The sequence below is a fragment of the Melopsittacus undulatus genome, chromosome 9, assembly GCF_012275295.1.
Source record: "Melopsittacus undulatus isolate bMelUnd1 chromosome 9, bMelUnd1.mat.Z, whole genome shotgun sequence".
NCBI classification, from domain to species: domain Eukaryota; kingdom Metazoa; phylum Chordata; class Aves; order Psittaciformes; family Psittaculidae; genus Melopsittacus; species Melopsittacus undulatus.
Window position 1 is genome coordinate 7,176,805 of NC_047535.1, and position 20,107 is coordinate 7,196,911.

General features: G+C 41.7%; 1 protein-coding gene across 1 annotated transcript in view; it reads left to right on the forward strand.

The window, feature by feature from the left end:
• The window catches only part of AGBL1 (AGBL carboxypeptidase 1), a 262,777-nt gene that overhangs the window by 24,113 nt on the left and 218,557 nt on the right, over window positions 1–20,107 (forward strand). Inside the window, exons 6-9 of the mRNA XM_034066142.1 lie at window positions 2,879–2,916; window positions 13,329–13,537; window positions 16,905–17,070; window positions 18,004–18,077. Of these exons, the coding sequence (XP_033922033.1) occupies window positions 2,879–2,916; window positions 13,329–13,537; window positions 16,905–17,070; window positions 18,004–18,077 (487 nt within the window). The remainder of the gene's footprint in view (window positions 1–2,878; window positions 2,917–13,328; window positions 13,538–16,904; window positions 17,071–18,003; window positions 18,078–20,107) is intronic.

A 20,107-nucleotide genomic window follows, 5' to 3' on the forward strand; every position in this document is an offset into this window, starting at 1 on the left:
CTGCTACTCTTGAAAGGTATTCTGAACTCCCTGCTATTGGCAGCAGCTCCCGACTTCACACAGTCAGCAGATTTTGTTAGTATACTCTGACTTTTTGTGCCAAGGTCATTAATGAAAAGATAAAATAAGATCGGTCTCAAAACATCCTTGAGGACTTCCACACATACCTTCCTTCCAGACTAATAATTCCTCTTTCAGCACAACTCCTGTCATTGCTTCTTTAACCAGTTCCTTACCCATGGTGCAATTCCTACATTAATCCCTGTGTTTGCTAATAATTTCCAGTGTGGCACCACATCAAATGCTCTATTGAAGTACAGATAAATTAGATCAAATGCATTTCTCGTGTCTAGAAAAATCACTCATCAAACAAAGATATCAAGTTAGGCTGGATTGATCTATTCTTGCTAAGTCCATTTTATCCCTTAAACCTATTTTATCTGTTTTGCAGTTTACCCTCATGTCTCTAATTATATTTCTCTTTCAAAATCTGTTCTAAAGCAATGCATAATATTGAGGTCAGTCTACTGGGCCCACACCTACTTATGACTAACTGTAGAGTACATGCTGTAGGACGCACAGAACACTACATATAGCCTATGCCAAAATCCCTGTGATAAATTGCAGTACTTGAAGAGATGAAATGTACTAGTTTGGTTCCACTTTATTTTACTGCAGTACTATGTACAGGCATGGACTGAGATGAGGATGTATCTAGGCTGTTAGCCTGGGATATGGGGAATCCAGCCAACTACAGCTGCAGGTCTGTAATGTTGCTTCAGAAGTAGGTGGTGACTATGAAAACTTGGTTCTGCTGAATGGTGATGCTGGGATCTAGGTGATACCGCCTTCAGTTCTTTTCAGGACATGTCTGAGCTTTCCACCCTACAGTACCATCTGGGTGGATTTACTTACATCTTTATGATAGTCTTGGGTTTCTCAGATTTACAAGCAAAGCAGTTGCAAACCCACCTGGTCAGGTCACTTCAGAGCCACAAATAGCTCTTATTTCCAGAGTCAGGGCAGACCAGTTCCCTCCAAGCCTGGATAAGTGACATGGGGTGGTTAAGGCTGTTGCAGGGTAAATTATGCTATGGCCAGGAAGAGGTTAGGTCTTCTGGGGCAAGTAGGTGGGGAATTACAATGGGGGCACAAAGACAGTGGGAATAGAAGATGATGCATTCTGAGATCATGGTTTGGGAGGTCTGAAGATGAATGTAATTCTTTGTATCTGATTTTACAGACCCCAAAAAAGTATTGGAAAAACCCAGTTTTGCTGATTGTTTGTTCAATGGGAAGTTTGCTGCCAGTGTTCACATTGTAATTGTGGTGTAGCTCTAATGAAACTCTGCAATGCTCAAGCACCTCTGAAATAAACTAGATGCCTACAGGAAATCATTAGATCTCTTCTGCTTGGAGCAAGAAACGTTGTAGTACTTCCTTCATTGTTCTACTGCTCTGGCATGTGATTGAGACATCAGCTTAAGCCTGCAGATGCAGGTATGTAAGGTAGTCTCCTTTACAAGATAATACTTGACTTTGAGCTTTGGGAGATGCTCTGGATGGATATTTGTTTTTCAGTTTGTTTGTAATGCTGTTGTTGAACTCTGTCAGATTCATTAGAAAAGAATGACATAGGTATGAAAGAAAAGAATGACCTAGATTGAGAGAATGACATAGGTAACTGATCCAACATCAGCCAGAACCAGCTCTTGAATCCTCCTTAGTTTCTGCTGCTGTTAAGACACATGACAACCAGCAGCTTGGTGACAAAAATCATCTGGTTTTTTTTTGCTGCAGGATGATAATTGGCTCAGGATGGAAGTTAATGTGATTTTATTTGGGAATTGGTTTGTAAACAGATTACATTTTAAGAAATCCTTGGGCATGGAGGCTTTTGTAGCTGTACGTATTTAATCAGCTGTGGGCACTTGAAACTTAACAGCAGTAGGGCAGGTTAGAACATGCATCTTCTTGCTCCAGCAGAATACAGCTGGAAGAAGTCTTTTGTGGGACTAGTGGGATGGAGATTACACCACAAGAGGAAGGAACTTGCCTCTGGATGGTAAGGAACAAGGATGTCTCACTTCAGCTTTCCAAGATGCAAATGTTAGTGACCAGCTCCTGTTCAAACCAGGGCTATGCTGACTGAGGCAGGTTGAGTAGCTTTACCTGCACACTGAGATTGACACAGAAGGTCAACAGAAATCTCTCTGTGTATCTCTTCCCCTCTAGATACTTGCTCTCTAAGCTTCATGGGGTTAGAAGTCTTCCCATAGAGCTTCAGTGTCTTTCTTGCAAGTCCTGATCTGACCGGGGGCCTTCATATGCCTCTGCAATGCAAGACATTGTTATAATTAAAAGAAATGACTTTTTCTTTTCACTTAAAGCTGGTGGGATGGAGGATGGAAGGGGTTAAGCTTGTTTGGGGATAACAGAGAAAGGAGTGGAATTTGGCTGAAAATACCAACATGGATGTCCCAGCTTAATGCAGAAATTACCATCTACTGATGTAGATGGAAGTGCTGATGCCTGGAGTGGGTACGTGCCAAATCTCTGATACAAAGAAGTAGCTCTGGGGCAGCAATTAAATGACTTGCTTCATTACTTTGGATATGTGGGTGTTGCTTTAAATTTAATGGTCACTACAAATCAGAGTAACACTAAAGCTAGAGGGCTAATGGTCTTTTAGAATAACTGAGTCAGCTGCAGAGACTGGATCCTCCGCTGGTGTAAAACATTGCAGCTCTGTCAAAGTCCATCAGAAGCTGTCAATTTAGGCCATCTGGGGAGCCTGGCCCAAAAGACTGTGAAGATGAAGGTTACAAAAATTATTGAGGAAATTGACATTATTTCTCCATCTCTCTTCTTTCCCCAGGGCAGCCATTGAGGCTCTGGCAGCTTTGCTGAAATCAAGTAAGCTTCTTTTTAATGTTCTTTCTGACTTCTCTTTCTGTGTTGTGTTACTGGACAGAATGATCCTGTTGAACCTCATTCTCCCTTGCTATCCCCTCTTCCTTCAATCCCAAAAAGCCCTGCTTAGAAGAGAGGCAGTAATGCAGTAGTTCCCTATATGTCTAGCTAGGACTCCTGCAGCTGTGTGGGCACACAGCTCTGTAGGAGATGGTGTCCTAGTCTGAGGGAGAAAGCTACTGCGGAAGCCAGACTAGACCCTTATTGGAGTATTTAGGGAACACTGGTTGTCCTGGGGGTTGTAGAGTGAAAGAAATGAGGAACCTCTCCAGCCAGTGACAAATGCTTATTGCTCTGCAGCAGCACCACTGGAGAATGAGGCCAGGACCTGTCTGTCCAGTGCTGTTGCACTGTGTGCTTACCTGGTAACAATGCCATTGTTGGCAAGGGCTTGGAAATATCCTGCAGTCCAAAAGAAATGACCTTAATTCTCCCTTGCAAGCTTGTCAGGTCTGATAACGTGCAGGCAGGGCTGAGACCTAGTGATTGCTGGGGTACAGCCCTGCTATGGCAGGCTCTGCTTAACATCTGTGCTAGCTGGCTGGGGGTCTTGAAGACCTTGACATGGGTTCTTGGTCACGTACTGCTGCATGACGGTTCCTGAAATAAACATGCTACCCTTTTTTTTGCCTTTATCCCATCTGAAAACACTTAGCTTTTTATTACTAGAATTTAATAAAGCTTTGATTAAGAAAGAGCACTCTACTATTGCAGGCAATCTACTGCACAATAAATCACAATGGCATATTGTCCTTCTCTCTCTTCCCTCCCTTCCCCCTTTCTTTATTCTCCTCCCCCTTCTCCTTTCTGTAGTATTAGGAATAAATGCATTTGTGAGAAATTGTAGCCCTGGAAGCAGTGCTTAAATGAGCACACTGCAACGGGATCGTGTCTGAGCTGCAGCAGCTCTAGTGATGGATTCTGAAATAACGCCTCAGTATTAACCTTGCTGCCTAGATTTAAAGGTCACATTATTGCAACAAGGAAAGACCTTCTAATTTGGGCACTAAATCTTAATAAGGGGGTTGTAGGGCTCTGACACAGCTGCCTGCAATACAAAAGCAAAATTAGCCTTCAGAGTAGAAAGAAATATACGGAGAAGTGTGGAAAAGTGGAGCAAGAGCTGAAAGCTCATCTGGCAGATTGAGCTTTCCTCCTGCACTCCTGTTTTATGGTAAGTACTAGAAATGGGAAGTGAAATTCTGTTGTCCCAAGATATTTATAGGCTAAGTTTTCTACTTGGAGGCTTGTTCTGGGTCTAGAGATGAGAAGAGTGTATAGAAGTGGGGGAGTAATTACCAAGGGAAGCTGTGAAATGCACTCTTCTGGGGAGTTGTAAACACATGTGAAAGTTGGAGTGGGGAAGCTGAGAATGATCTTGGGGATACTTTGGATTCAGCTCCATATTCTCCCTGCCCTTCCTGAAATGAGGTCTTAAAGCTATTTACTCTCAGAAATTTTCTGTGTGACTCCAGCCAATTTAGGTTGTGAAAGCATCTTGGTTGGTTCTTGCTCTAGGAAGTTCATAGAGGGTTTCCAGTACTGGAAGAACACACTGATTCCTCTCATTGTTCCAGGTGCTTGCATGGAAGGTACAGAACCAAAAATGAACTCAGACAGGACTTGGTCTATTGAGCAAAACAGCCCATCCACTGTCACTCTGGTTGATCACTGTATACCGATGAGCGTTCTCATGTTCATTTCTACTGTTGACCATTGCAAAGGCATTGACTGGGAAAGACATTTCTGGTTTGAGACACGCTTCCTAATTTGATGCAACGTGTCCTTTTCTCCTTTATCATTCACAACCAAACAACACTGTTACAGCAACTCTGCTTCCATGGAAAAGTGATTTTAGGAAAACAACACAGTCTGTTTTCAGCTCATGCTCTTTAAGGCACTGGAACTGGGATTTGGGAAGCAGTGCAAATACTTGCAATCGAATATAGCACCACAGCCCACAAGTCAGCCTGGACTGTGTTCTTTGGAGTTTTCTGCAGTCTGATGCTGGCTGGTCAAGAATGTCTTTTAGTTTTCGCTTTGTCCTTCTCAGGACATGAGAAGCTCCAGGCTTCTGGAATGGACTGCTCTGGTAGCTGCATACAAATGAGCAGACTGTGTCTTTTGGGAGGTGTGGGTCAGGAGATGTGAAAAACAGCTCTGGTTCTTCCAGAGATAAATTCACTATGGCTGGGAAAGAGCTGAATTCTTTCTCATGACTGTGTCAAGGCAGCTTTGTTTGTCACAGTTTACTTATTTAAGCCCATGACCTTAGTGCCTTTGAATGATGCAGGAGTTCTTAAATATAAGATCTGATGAATGTTATAGCACTTGCAGAATGCTTTTTGAAACAAGGGATAAAACTGTGCACATCAAGACACCCAGAAGCCTTGTAGTATATTTTAGATGGAATACAATTAAATGGGAGGCAGGAATCTTGGAATGTGCTACAGTACTGAATTAGTGGACTGATTATTGTGAGCTTTTTGGGAGAATTGGTGGCTAGCTGGAAAATGATGGTGAGAGGCAGTTGTACTGGGGATGAAGGCTATAAAACAGGGACAAGAACACACTCATTCAGAAGTGTCTCCCTATAGGGTTGTCATATCCTTAAGTGCTTCAGCCCAAAGTCATCACGATGGTTATGGTTTACACGGGGCTGTGCTGAAGGGTGAGTGTCCCTCTTGCTTTGGCAAAGAGCTGCAACGAGAAAGCACGCAGTAGTTTTAAAGGGAGCAGGCAGATGGCAGTGTGTCTCCCCGATGGATTTCAGAAACATCCATCTTCAGCTCCTCAGGCTTCCACAAGCTCTACTTGAAACCGTCCATCTGCAGGGCCAGGGGCTGCCTAGAGACTTTCTGGCCTCTGTCTCTTTCCTGATGCTAATGCCCACTTAGTAGATGCATAACTGCAAGAAGCAAGATCTGCCAGGATGGAAGGCATCAGTGTAAGGAAAAATTACCATTCCAGCTGTACCTGGGAAATTGTTGCTCTTGTGTTCCAGAGAAGGAAGTATAAGCTTGTCCAAGGAAATAATTGATGGGATGCTACAAACTTGTTCTTTATCCACAACAAGGAAGAAATGCTTGGAAGTACAGTGCTAGACAAGAGTGACCTTGGTTGTCCTTGTCTCATGTACATAGCACAGATCAGTGACAGAGATGGTGAATAACAGAGGAACAGAAGTTCTGCAGTGCTGCACCTTTCTATCAGTAGAAGCTCAGATTATGGATATAGAGAAGGTGTTTCTCAGCCAGTCTCTCATCCCTGTCCTCTACCCTCTTTCCAAGTATCCCAAGCTACTTTACCAGTCCTTGTATGCTGTTCTTCCAGCTTCTGTTCTCCACGTGCCATTCCCACATGCATGCAGCGAACAGCTTGTAGCATGTCCTTCCTCCATTGCCTTGCTATTTCTCTTCATACCCGCTATCTCTCCATCATGCTGTTAACTCCCTCTGACTGAACTCCGTTATTATACATGTTGCTTGGTAAATATCTATAATGGTGTTGCAGTGCCATAAGAGCATCAGAAAGCTTTTCACCTTCAGACTTTCTAGCATTACGGCTGTCCATCCATCCTTCAGTTTCTAGATCCTTTCTACAGCCCAGGATGGGGATGAGTGGGGTATATATCAATAGCTGCAGATAAACTGAGGTGGAATAAGGCACAGCATCATCAGTCTCTCCTGTCTTTCCCAGGGTACTTTTTTTCCAGCCTCCTTTAGCTTTATTCTACTCCTCAGTACATCTGTCTTTGTATCTTGCTCCAGTTTGCCTTAAGGCCTGGGGAGCTTATCATTAAGCCCTTCTTTGTGAGTGGGAGGCTAGGGTGTGGATGGGGCATACCCCTGTTTGTGCAGCAGTGGAAGATGATGACTGCCTTCATGTCACTCCTAGTCATGGGCTCTATTGCTTCTAGTGAGCTCACCCCTATAAATAAAACAGGGCAACCATTCACACTTTTGGGGGAGCGGAAGAAAGCAAGACCACTCTGTATAAACTTGGACAAGTGCATTTGAAGGCGATGTGATGGACCAAACCCACTGCTGCCGCTCGGCACCGGGAGCCACACGATGGCGATGTGATTATAGGGATCCTGCTCCCACCGCCGCTTAATCCAATGTTTATTTTTGGTGAGTAATTTGTTTATCAGCAGGTTATTTTAATCTAATTTTGGTGGTGTTTGTTATTCCCGACTATCTGTGTTTCCCAGAATTAGCAGCTTGCATGTCTTTAAGGAAATTAGCTGGAGCTGATCTCAGAAGCATTTGTTCAGTGGATATTGAAAGGAAGGGCCCTGGCTGCAGTGCTTGCCTGGTACAATTGTAATGAGCAGTTTAAAAAGGCAGGTTGTGGTGACCTCTGATCATGCTTATTTCATCAAGACAATTCGGTGTGCTAACAGCAGTTATTGCTGATGGCCTTTCCCCTCTCTTTCTATATCTTTTCCTTTTTTCTTTGATTCTCTTTATTCTCTTGCCTGCCACCTCCACCACCCCCCCCTCCCAAACCTTTTATCTCTCTTTTCCTGCTCTTTCACCCTCATCTTCTGCCAACTAACCTTTATTTAACCTTTCACCTGCTCACTTTTAAATTATTCTCTTATCAAAACATAGAATTATTCCTTGTGGCTGGTAGGATAGTATAATCAGTGTCATTCTTTTCCTTTTATGCTGGCAAGCAACTCTGAGAAACAGAAAGCGATGTTCTAGCGCATAAGCATATTATGGTTTCTGAAATGCCTGTATCCTCTATGTCTGAATTCATAACATTCTGCAACAGATCTACCGACACAGGTCTTTGATATTGCATTAAAATAGCCCTATGGTTAAACCACATTGATTCCTGTAGCAAACAGTACAATGTCTGTGATTTGCTTAATACTTTGGCAGGTTTCCCTTTCTAATAATCAGTTTAAGACTTCATCACCTACCTTTGGAATAAAATTTCATTATCAGTTTGGCCCCAAATCTATCATTACAACTTGTACTGTGATCAGAGTTGGATTCTGCAACTAATTCCTTTCATAATCATCTAAAACAAGGTCTGTGTCTATCCTTTCTTCCTGAATTTCAGAATGCAAATGGTCTTGATTCTATATTTAACCTTCTCTTTGAAAAGAGATGCTTTATGTGGGGGAAAGTTATTTTTGAATGTTCTTTATATTCTCTTCCCCAAGACTGTTCTTCATGCACACACATATCTCAAACAGAAAGTAACTCAGTACTGTAGAGTAAAAGGTTGGTTTCATCTCCTTGACATAACAGCTTCCCACTGTTTTGCTCATCAGGATAGGTATAATGGAACCAAAGAGTTGAGGAGCTGCATTATTGTCTGTTGACATCCTTACAAATGACTGCTTACTGCCTTTGCCTTGGCATGAGCAACGTTTGTGCCTCCAGTGATGATCTGGCTTCAGCAAATTCAGTGGCTGAATTTGAGGAAGTCTTCCAAATTCTAGCATCCTCATTTGAACTCTTTCCACCCACTTTGTTCAGAAAAATCAAGCTGGAAACTTTGTGCAAATGTTGGTACGTTTGTTCAATTTTGTAGATTTTCAACTTCCTGTTGAATTACAACCAGAAGCTGCTGTGAAACTGGAAAAGAAAGGAAAAAAGAGGAAATCACTTAAAAATAGGTTTCCTTGTGGGGTTGAGAATTTAAGACGTGGTTGGTTTGTTCTTCCTTAGTTTTATGTATAAGCAATGTAACAAAGGCAAACTGGAGAAGAATCACCACATCCTAGTGCAGTTTGTATGAAAGTCAGTGTATTGGGCAACACCTGGAACTTAAATATTTCAGGGTGGAAAGAGCTGTTCTTGTACTGAAGCAAAGCTTGTGGCTGATTCCCATTCTAGGAGCAAACCATGGCACCTGTAGTTGCTAGCAAATCCTGCCTGCGTTCTCTGCCTCTGTGCCAGTGCTAGTTGTCTATCCTAACCACTTAAATATATGCCTGGTCTCTAAACTTTACAGAGTACAATCACAGTAGTTTTCTGGCTTCCAACAAGAGTTGAGCTAAGACCAACTTCTTGCTGGAACTGCAGAACCCACTGGGTCTGAATTCATTCCAGCATTTGATGGATGACTAGGTTTCTCCACGGGGACAATTAGTTTTGCTTCTATAGGGAACCTTCATGCTTATCTTTAGCAAAAATGGCCTTTCAGTGACTGAAAGGCTGCTTTCCATTTGCTTTAGGAGATATCTTGCATTTCTTATTCCCAAAAGGGAACCACTAAAGAAGAGTGGGGAAGCGGGAGATTTTCTTTTTCCTTTCACTGCGTTAGGGGCCACAGGGTTAATTTAGCAGAGCATTCTTATCTCCAAACTGTAGCAATATACATTCATGGCATAATGAATCAGTGGAGTGGCATCAACAAAGATATTTAAGCAGATAGAAAGATAGACAGAAAGATAAATCTCTTTGTTCTGCCTGGTAAGCAGTACATTGCTCATCATGTTTCAGGTTGACTGTAATTCAGTTTTGTGATTAAATATGCTGCATGTTTTCCAGTGGTCCCTGTGCTCCTAGCACACACTTTAAAGGGGACTGGAATGTAAGGAAGACCTCAAAAGTGTCCAAAGAAACACTGGCAGTCATGGGACTTTATCTACTAGACCCTGGGTTTAGAGTCTGTCCTTGTCCTCTAACATAAAATCAGAGCTCTGTCGAAGCTGGATTTCTTTCTAGTTGTGATCTTGTTAATGTAGATGCATCTTTAACTCTCTGAAGTCCCTTCATGCTGGCTGTGTATCCATGTCAAATGTTCCTGGCTTTGATGATTTAGGCTGGAAACTCTGCTGCAGTGCTTAAACTTTCCCTGTTTAGCAGCCCTGCCCTGGAAGCCAGAAGTGGAAGGTCAGTTTTAGAAGCATGGGGAAACTAAGATGACACTGCCTATTCCCCTGTCACCCATCCCAGCCTCAGCAGGCAAAGTGAAACTCTTGCAAAGAAAACAATATGCCAGTGACAGGTTTGGGAAAGGTTGTAAAGACATTGATTCCATCAGAGATGCCAGCACAAGATTAGGAAGACAGACTCAGAGCAGGAGAGTCAGAGATGGATCAGATCTCATCCAGTAGTTAGTTTGTTGAGTTTTAATTAGTTTGTTGAGAATTAATCAGTAAATTTAGGTATGCAAAATACTAAACACAGATGGACTGATGGTCAGTGCTATTTACTACACTTAAAGCTATTGTGGGATCCAAAGATTATTGTGTAAACTTACTATAAGTGTCCTAAAATATTACATGTATGAAAAAATGTCACTGTTCTGTTAGTTCAAACAGGAGGAGTGCATCTGTCTCACAAATCAAGCAGTGCTCAAAATAGAAAACACCATCCCTGGGCACTTCTGAAAGCTGTGTGAAAGGAGGACTTCCATTTCCACTGAACACTGGCCATACCTAAAGAATAAGAAAGGGACTAATGAAAGAATAACAGCAAATGGTCAAAAGACATAGGACGTCTTACCACTTACCACACAGACCATGCATACTGACTCCAGGAGGGGTGGGTTCTTGCTGCCTACAAATCTGTGCAGCACTGTTTACACCTGTATGATTCATTTTCACCACCTGTATTTGTGCCAGAATCTAGATGGATGGTCATGCAGGTGCATCCTTAGATGGAGAGACCAACAGAGACAGGTGGGGAGGCCTCCTTTTTCCATTCTGCCTTCTGCAGATCTTGGCACACTTCCTCCTTCATTTATTCACTACTTTATTGGCTATGGAACTGAAAAAATGGTAAGAAAAACACTGACAGCACAGGAGAGCAGAGGAGAATCAATGAAATCAGACAGGAGGAGCAAAATGAATGTGCTTTTTGCCCCTTCAGCAAGTAATTCTCATTGCCTCTGATCTCCTCCTCACAGAACAGACTATCTCAGCTTCGCTTTTCAGAGCAACTGTTTTGATCTTAAAGGTGATAAGTACTAGAGAAAACATGAGGGGAAACAGCTCAGTTTCCTCCCTGCTTTCCATCCAGTGATAAAACTGAGGTGTGGGACAGTTGTATGTTCCAGTCCCTATGGAGATGGGAATCAAACATGGAAGCCTGTCTTGAAAGATGTGAGGAAAACATCACAAAAACATCTTATGGTAATTTTGTTCCTGTTTTTTAATAAATTCTCCAAGGAGCAATACCCATAGGGCTTTCCAACATTTCCCTTGTCCTGTCGACATTGACATAGAAAGCTTAGACTTCAGGGACCATGAATGCAAGGGGCTATAAATCCCTAGATTTAGTCCAATTTCATCTGCCTCTGAACAGTTCAGGGCAGCTCTGAGTCTGATCTAAATTGTCCCTACCTTACACTCCCTGACTCTCTTCTTCTTCTTGTCATGTTTTATATACTTATTGACTTTTACAGAGCTTCCCAAGTAATTCTTCAAGGAAGATTGACTGATTTAAGGGGTTAGTCATCCTGCAGGTTAGTAAACATGACAGCTGGTTGAGGATTAACAGGAAATCATGAATAAAATCATTGGGATTGATAAGGGATTCTCAAGCAATTAAAGTCTTCTTGCAGAAAGTAAAGTAGAAAAAAAGCAAACAGTGAAGGTCAAAGGAGAAGGATGACCTACATGCTGACAATCACTGAGTCCTGAAATACAAGATGTACTGGCAGAGCTAGTGTGAGATGGTTAACAACAAGGGGATAAATGCTAGAGAGAGCTGCAGGCCAAGGTGCAGGAGACTTGGCAGAGCTGTGTAGGACTGGAATAGCTGTGGGACCATGTCAACAGGGTGGTGTGAAGGTGCAGAGCAAGATTAAAATGAGCTGGCAAACTGGTCTGGGGATGCTGTCTATTGCTGCCCTGTGGTGCCAATGGTAGAGAAAGTTGCAGGACAAGACCACTCACTTCTCCAGGTAAGAATTTGCTGATGTGATGCAGAGATCAGACAGATGACTTCAGGTGACTTCCTCCCACTTCCCAATACCTCTGTCTACTTCATCACTGTGATTGAGGTTTGCTGCTTACTAGCTGCTTCCTGCTTAATCTCTGGCTGGCTTCCCTCCTGCATGCAGCACCTTTCTGTTCTCTCTCTTAACCTCCAGCTCCTTCTCCTGTACTGTAAATCCCCATTGATGACTTTAATATTCCGGGTGTGAGGGGCTCTGGCACTTCGTTTAATGAACTGGAAATGAATTGGAACCTACTAACTCTGGCCAACCCGTACCAAGAGCCATCTGCTGTGAACTGCAAATGCAGATTGGTATTCAGGATGCTGAGCTCCCGTCTTATGTATGCTACCTGGCCCCTTGGTTGATTACTGAGCTCGTGACAGCTTCTAATGTGTGTCACAGTGAGGAATGTCAGGACCAGTCAGGAAAACATGTTTGGTTTGAAGGGAGGGAGCCTTGAGTCTCATATGTCTTCATGTTTGTCCTGTGGATCAGGGCAATGAATGCAGTGGGCCAAGGGATGTGCTTTAGAATACTCATTGGAATTTGTACGTTATCATAAACTTTATAATCTCTTAATCTTAGTCTGGTGTCCTAGATCTACATGACTAAGGGGACACTGCAGCTTTCCTTTTATTTTTTATAAAGCCTATATTCATTTAGTTTAATTTTGTTTTTTTGCCTATGCAGTAAAGGGCACATTTTGGTTTTTTGCCCCTTTTAAAGGGCACATTTAGGTAATGTTTAAATCTTAGACCTGTGAAGCAACAGAGAGGAAGCGTAAAATGCTGTCGCTCATGTTTGTGTTTTAATTTTTAAGTAGTGTGGGTTTGCAGAATAGTTTGATTTTTGGCTTTTTTATAGAGGAATGTGTGGGAACACATTTAGAAGTCAAACATAATCTGTGACAGGGTTGTACAGCTACAAGGTTTCTGGGTTTCTCGATCTCCATAAGGTGTTATCTCAGGACGGAAGTACAGCACTATGTGAAGTTTATATGACTTGCTGTTGACTAATCTTAGTGTTCTTCAGCTTTTCTCACCCTCAGGAGCTTCCTTAGTTTCAGGTGTGACTGTATTTAAGTTTATTAGTGCTTTGTAGGAGATTTGGGATCTGCCCATTCTCCACCTGTGGTTTGGTTCATCTGGAGGGCTCTGGAGCAGCCATTTCCTCCTAGACAGAAGAGAGACTGCTTCATTTGTTTTCATGTACAGTTCCAAGAGACCAGCTTATACTTAGCAAATAAAAACATCTTAAATTGTAAAAAACAAAAAACAAAACAAAGAAAACCCTACAAACAACAAAGCAACCCAGAAATTTATTTTTCTGAGATGATAAAGCAAGAATGAGCAGGTGATAAACTCTGAGTTTGAGCAATGAGTAACAATGTGGGTATCAAACAGGATGAGTAGTTTAATTCAGCCTGTTCTCTTCCTTGTCAGGGTCTAACAGCCGACGGGCAGTGAGCAGAGGTTACCTGGGTGGATTGCTGAGGCTCTATCAAGACTGGCATCGCAATGATGTTTCCAACAACTACGTCTACATCCGTAGGGGTCTCCTGCTCTGCCTGAAGCACATCACCAACATCCAGCTGGGCAGGGAGACTTTCCTTTTTTCCAAGGGGATGGAGATTCTCTTTACAAGTGTACAGGTAAATGGTGTTTTAGTAGCTAAGTGAAATAGATTAGATAGTGCTGGGTTCTTCCTCACAGTCCAGGAAATTCCATAGTTTTACATTTAATTTATGTGACACATCATTGAAAATATGGTAACGTTAAAATATATTTAATTTTTCACTGTTAGTACTTCAGAAAAGGCGAAAAGTTTGTTTAAAACTAATTCCTACTGAGCCTGATGGAAATTGTATTTCGGGCTTTTTAATGCCCTTTATTTCCCTCTTCTGCCCTCTGGATTCTGCTGTCTGCTGGTATTTCCTCTCCCAAAGAACAGTGCAGTACCTCCACAGAAGAGTTGCTTACGTGTTTCATGAGATGTTTTCTTTCAGGTATCCAGATGGATAATTCTACCCAATCAGTTTTTTACACACAAAAAAATTATTTAGCCAGTCATTTGCTGATGAGAAACTTCCATTAACTGTTTTTCAGGAGTCCCCAATTTTAATCTTGTGTGGGTTCATCAAGAAAGTTGATGTGAATCCTGAATGTAGAATATCTCTGAGGTATAGAAAGGGCAGGTTCAGAACAGTAACAGTTTCCTCCCACATGCTGCTTTAGCTTTGTTTGGAAAAGTTGCTTATAGAGAGATCTCATCTATGTGATTCCATGAGAAGTGTTTCCATTGTCATTCTTACTGACTAGTGCATCATCTCATTCAAGCATCATCACAGACAGAATGAAAGGCCTGTCCCATCTCCTACAGAAAACCCACTGCCTTATGATCCAGTGTATTTGCTTCTTCACCTTTACCATCACTGTAATAAATCTCCTGTGACTGAAAGATATTTCTTATTAGCAGTAGAGAGTAAGCTGGTAGAGTTGTCACTTCAATGTTCTCTTAAGGACTTGACCAGCCTTTCAAGTGGGATGAGGTGGCCAGAATCAGCAGATCTTTAAAGGGAGTGTGGTTTCTGTTAATGAGAAGTCCTTGATCTGCAGAAACTTGAATAGGGTGGATGGCAACAGCTGCTTGAGGGTATATGTCAGCTCGTTCCCTCTCAAGAGCCTTCTATAGCCTATGTAGGTTTCTGAGCTAACATCTCCTGATAGCTCAGCCTGGGAGCAGCCACATGGGAAGCGCAAGCATGGGGTCACCTTGGGTGAACAAACAGGAAATGGCACACTAAGACTCCAGTGAATGTTGATAATACTAATCCTTCCAAAGGCTAGAAGTGGAGCGGAACTGACAGCTTCAGGGGCCTCCAGTTTGCTGTCTCCTACTGTGCACTACCAGGGACATGATGGAAGGACGGTTACCAAGGTTAATAAATGCAAAGCTCAACATTCCCTCACTACTTCTTTGGGATACTGTTGAGTCTTAACACTTCTCTCCAAGACATGAAGTGTCAGAAGGACTCTGGAAGCCCTCGGAGATCTCATTCATGCTCTTCCTTTACTCTGTCCTGAGGTAGAGGCTGCTGCTGCTATCATCTGTAATTTTCATGATAGAAAATGGGAAATGTACTCTCTTGAGAGGAATTTTATGCTGTAGGAAGAGTAAAAGAGATGGAGACAAGGCAAGACAAATAACTTCTGCTTGGGAAAGCAATGACTCTTTTTGTCTGTAGACAGTATTTTAGTGCCTTTAGGAATTTGCTGGCTGTGGTGATTAGCCTTGACCAACCTCTGAGCAGCTAATGAGATTTTGAAGGTGTTAAAAGCTGCCTAGAAAAGTTCTGCTGAAACCATTTTATAATTTTTCTTTGCTTGTTTTAACAGCCTGCAGTGGATTCCTATTTACAAGGCTGGTTTTAAACTGAAACCTCCCTAGCTGCTTATTGTATGGACTGACAGATAGCTGAAATGCTGGAGCTTTAAAGATCCCATAAGGCTGTGTCATTACAGGAAGAGCCAATAGTTCATATACTGTCTCCTTACATAGATTAGATATGACTGTTACTTGAGTTGAGGGGAATTTAGAGATATTTTGAGTCTGGCTCCTACCTGGAAAAAAGAATAATTTTAGATAATGAAATCATTTGTAAAAAGGAAGCACTTTCTGCTCCCATTTCTTCTTCCAAACTTGGCTTAGATTTTCATGGCAGTTAAATGGCATATTCACTTTAGCAACTGGCTGGCTTTGTACACAGTGACAGGGAGTTGCCTACTCTTAGACAAGAAACCAGGTTTGTATCGCCTTTAAGAGACTGATGCATGGAAAATCAATTTTATGTTTTATCCCTGTCTGATTTCTTAAGCTTGCCTGGTTTCTCTTCAGCCTTCCTGTACTAGGGCCTACTCTAAGATAATATTCTTCACTTTATACTTCCCAGCAGTAACATCCATGTGTTGAAGTCCTGTCTTCAGTGTTCTAGTAAAACCAGAACAGTTTTAGTAAACCAGAGTAAGATTGTTCAAGAATGTCTACAAGCAGCAACAGAATAACAATCCTCCCTTATCTTTCCTTTAACAAGCAAACAAAAGCAACCAAACACCACACGAACAAGTGAATAAATTGAAAGAGTAGAAATAAGCAACAAATTCTCCTTAGTGTTTGCTCTAAACATAATAAAACTTTCCTTGGAGATGCTTTCAAAATTGTCTTTTTTCTCCCCCTTGTTCCTAACAGGCAGAGATCTAGAAATACGCATTAAGATTCTTGTAGTGACTATTGTAAGCATGTCAGCTTTAGCTGATTTTTCTAACCTCCCTACAGGAATCCTGGTTAATTCCACTGAATCTCCTAATGCCGTTCAATCATACATGAGAAAACAGAATGAAGTCCTGTATGACTAAAAAAACAAAATCTCAATACAGATGTTTTCCTATAATAAATTACTTTAGGATCATAGAAATGTTTAGGTTGGGAAACAACGGTTAAGATCAAGTCCAACTGTTTACCTAGCACTGCCCAGTCCACCACTAAAACCATGAACTGTGACAGGCTGCTAACTGGCTTTAACTCATTTTACCACCACCCTTTGGGTTCAGCCATCCAGACTGTAAACAGTACATCCAAGCCATGACCAGGCAGTTTCTTTGGGAGAATGCTGCAGGAAACAGTCTCAAAGATTTTACTAAACTCTAGGTAGTCACCATCCACAGCCTTTCACACATCTATCGAGTAGCTCACCTTGTCATAGAAAGAGATCACATCAGTCACACAGGACCTGCCTTTCAATAAACCCATGCTGACAGAGCCTGATCACCTTCTTGTCCTGTACATGCCATGTGATGGCACTCAAGGTGATCTGCTCTGTAACCTTCCCTGACACTGAGGAAGCTATTGACAGGCCTGCAGTTCTCTGGATCCTCTTTCTGTCTCTCCTCTGGGGGATTATGTGTAATAGACAGGACAATTGCAAGGGACAACTCTCAACGTTGCTCTCATTTGATTCCTAGGACTGCTTGTCTTGCAAAAATCTGGATCCTATCATAAACACCGTGATTCAGATTCTGAGGAAGTGCTACCCCAAGGAGCCTCTGCCTGTGGCGACAGTAAGAAGTTCCTATTCCTTCCCTCTTCCTGGGAATGCCAAGGCTGAACCTCCATGTGAGGGATCTGAAGGTAATTGACTGAAGGGTGAGTTCAGTAAAGCATGACATGAGGAATCTGAGGAATGGGAGTCTTGGCAGCATTGACCTGAGTTGCACAGTTAAAATCTGATGGCTTAGAGTTTTGTTCAGTAGAGGTGAAACTACTCCCAGGTCTTCTCAGAGCCTGGAGAATGAGAGAAGAGTAAAAGGAGCAAGGAAAAGGGGGGAAAAAATCCATATTCTTCTAAATAATGAAACAAAGTGGGCAGGACTGAGGCTAGAGGTGCCATTGCTCCAGCACCAGCACAGAGACAGAAGTACTGTGCTTGTGCATGGCTGTTTGGGGGGGAAACACTGCCCTGCTTCCTTTTCAGTAAAGAATTGCAGGGATTACCATTTTTCCTTTCTAAAATTAAAGCAAATAGCGGTTATGCTGCATGAGTGTAAGATGTGAGCGCTTGCTGAAGAGCAGAACTTAAGCACAGGCATGATGGCCACACAACCCATGACAAAGGAGAAACGGTAGACCCTGTGGTACACACAAGCAATTTCTCTGTTGCTTTCAGTTTCATATGGAAGATGCTCAAATAATATAACAATGATGGCAGTAAAACATCCTGGTCTAGATAATATAGATTAAGAGCATCCTGTAATGTTATTGCAGCCAAGCAGAAAATCTCTGTATTGCTTTGTAATAGGAGTTGGATCCATATCATGGTGACATTTGTCATGGTTTTGAAAGGCAGTGCTTGAGTCCAAGAGAACAGAGCTTTAAAAAGTGGGAGATTTAGTGCCAAACTCATTTATATTAAATTAACAAATGGGATCTTTTCTAATCAGGGTTGTGGTGAGCTGTAGCTTGAAGGAGTGTGGCACACTGAACAGGTTGTACCTGTTTCTGTAGAGGGCCTAAGGGGGGGGGGGTATTGGATTGAACACCTTTGCCTGTTTTCTACTTTTGCAGGTGACTATGAAAGTGATGGGGAGGAAGAGGCTGAAAAAGACCTGGATAGTGAGGAAGAGGAGAGTAAGGAGGAAGTAGGTATATGAGCCATTTCATTAATCATCCACATACTGGAAAGTAAACTTTTCATTGTGTTTTGACATCCTGATAAGCTGTCAAAACAGAATGTAGATATGCATGTGGTCACACATAAATACACTACACAAATAATAGAGGATACTTGAAAGAAGGAAAAGAGAAAGCATTGACTTTCATTGGAGAGAGTCTCCTGCATTTGTCTTATTAATTGCCATGCTTGTCACTCAGGATAGAGTGGGTTTGGTGATTTCTGTGTTCCTGTAGGGAGACTGACCACTGACTATTATAATCATGTACACAATCAGGGATAAATGATGGATCTTTGATCCCTCCAGGTGTAGACCAGAAAAGGCACTTAGTGGAGAAAACAGAATTATCATCTAGAAAAGACTAACCCTTTTTTTCTTCCCATATCGGAGTATATTTGGGCTGTGCATCAATCCTAAGCAAAAGGTCAGTATTTTTAAGCCACAGCTGAGGTATTTGAACCTACATTTCTTCTTCAGTTGCTGCTGTGGATAGACAAATAATACAATGAATTATTCAATACTTTTCTGACTTCTCCCTTTGCATTCTTCCTGCCACGATATAACTTGCAGAAAAGCCCTCTATTAGCTGAGGACGAGTGTGCAAATGTTTCTGTTGTGAAAATACACAAAAGCACATATGCACATGTAAAGTGGTGAATGCTGCTAATAGGTCTTTGCCACATAAAGTGGTTTGATAAAGCATATTAAAGAAATGGAGTTGCAAACACAGTCCAATTAGATATGATTGAGACTTTGTGGAAGGGCATTTTCATTACTTGCCTTGTCTTTTTCTCGTCAAGTATTAAACTGATGTCACCCAATGAAGAAAATGAAGCTAAGAGAAAAAATACCACATTACCTCAGTGTCCTAACTTGCCCCTGTCTGTCTGGTTTTAGCTGAATGTTACAGCTCATCAAGATGCTCGTTAAGGATAAGGTTCATAGTGAATTTATCTCCTTCTTTAATTAGTTATTCATTCAGAATGAGATCCTATAGTCCTATATGTCTCTGAACTGTTTCATTATTCATAGTATTTTACTAAGTAGATGTGATCATCAGGTTTGTTTTTATTTTTTGCCTAAGAGCTTGCTCTGAGTTTTAAGTACTGTTTGTCTGGCATAGTGGTCATACATCTCTTGTGACAAATCTTTCTAAAGGGAAAGCAATCAGGGAATGGATAATGAACTTACAGTTTACTTTTTCCTGTATGAGCTATCATTTGTACAATATTTCCTGGCATTGATGTGATGTACAAACATTTTCACAGTTACATAACACTTATCTATGCATCCTAGTAATAGCAACCAAACTTAAACTTGGCTCGACACTTCCATCCGTAACTGTTTAGACAGTCCCATGAAAATCAAAATCATTGCATCAACCATTTAGCCTTCCCAACCCAAATCTTCAGCAAGCTTGACGCTGCTTACCATCATTATGCTGTCAGTGGCAAATCCTTTAAACTGACCTCATACTCTGTGCAGCTCTTCACCGCATTTTCAACTAGGCCCTAACTGCATTTCAAACTCTGCTTTGCAATACAAGTGTGGTTCAGGATTTCAAATCTCATGGACTCTTTTGCATTTGCGCAATTTTACCTTTTTTTCTTTTCATAATAGTTTCAGAAATGAGTCTATCGTGAGCAAATAGCTTCTTTGCTGGCATTTGGTGGGACATACTTACTAATGACATGTTAAATTATTTGAATAATGATGTAGAATAATGCCCACTCATCAATACCATGTTTTCTCTTGCCCCGTCTTTTCCTCATTTCATATGCAATGGCTGAATGCTGACACAGTTCAGTTTCAGTTCTTTTACTGGATCCGGAGGAGTTTGCACAGTTGCCTTTGACTGTGAAAGTTTCGGATGAGGTTCTTTTCTCTGATTCACTGATAGTTGAGATCTAAAAAGCTTTTTTCATATAAAAATATCAAGGAAGTTGGAGAGTAAAGAAGATGAATTGGGTAACAGTTTCACAGATTTTTATAAGCAG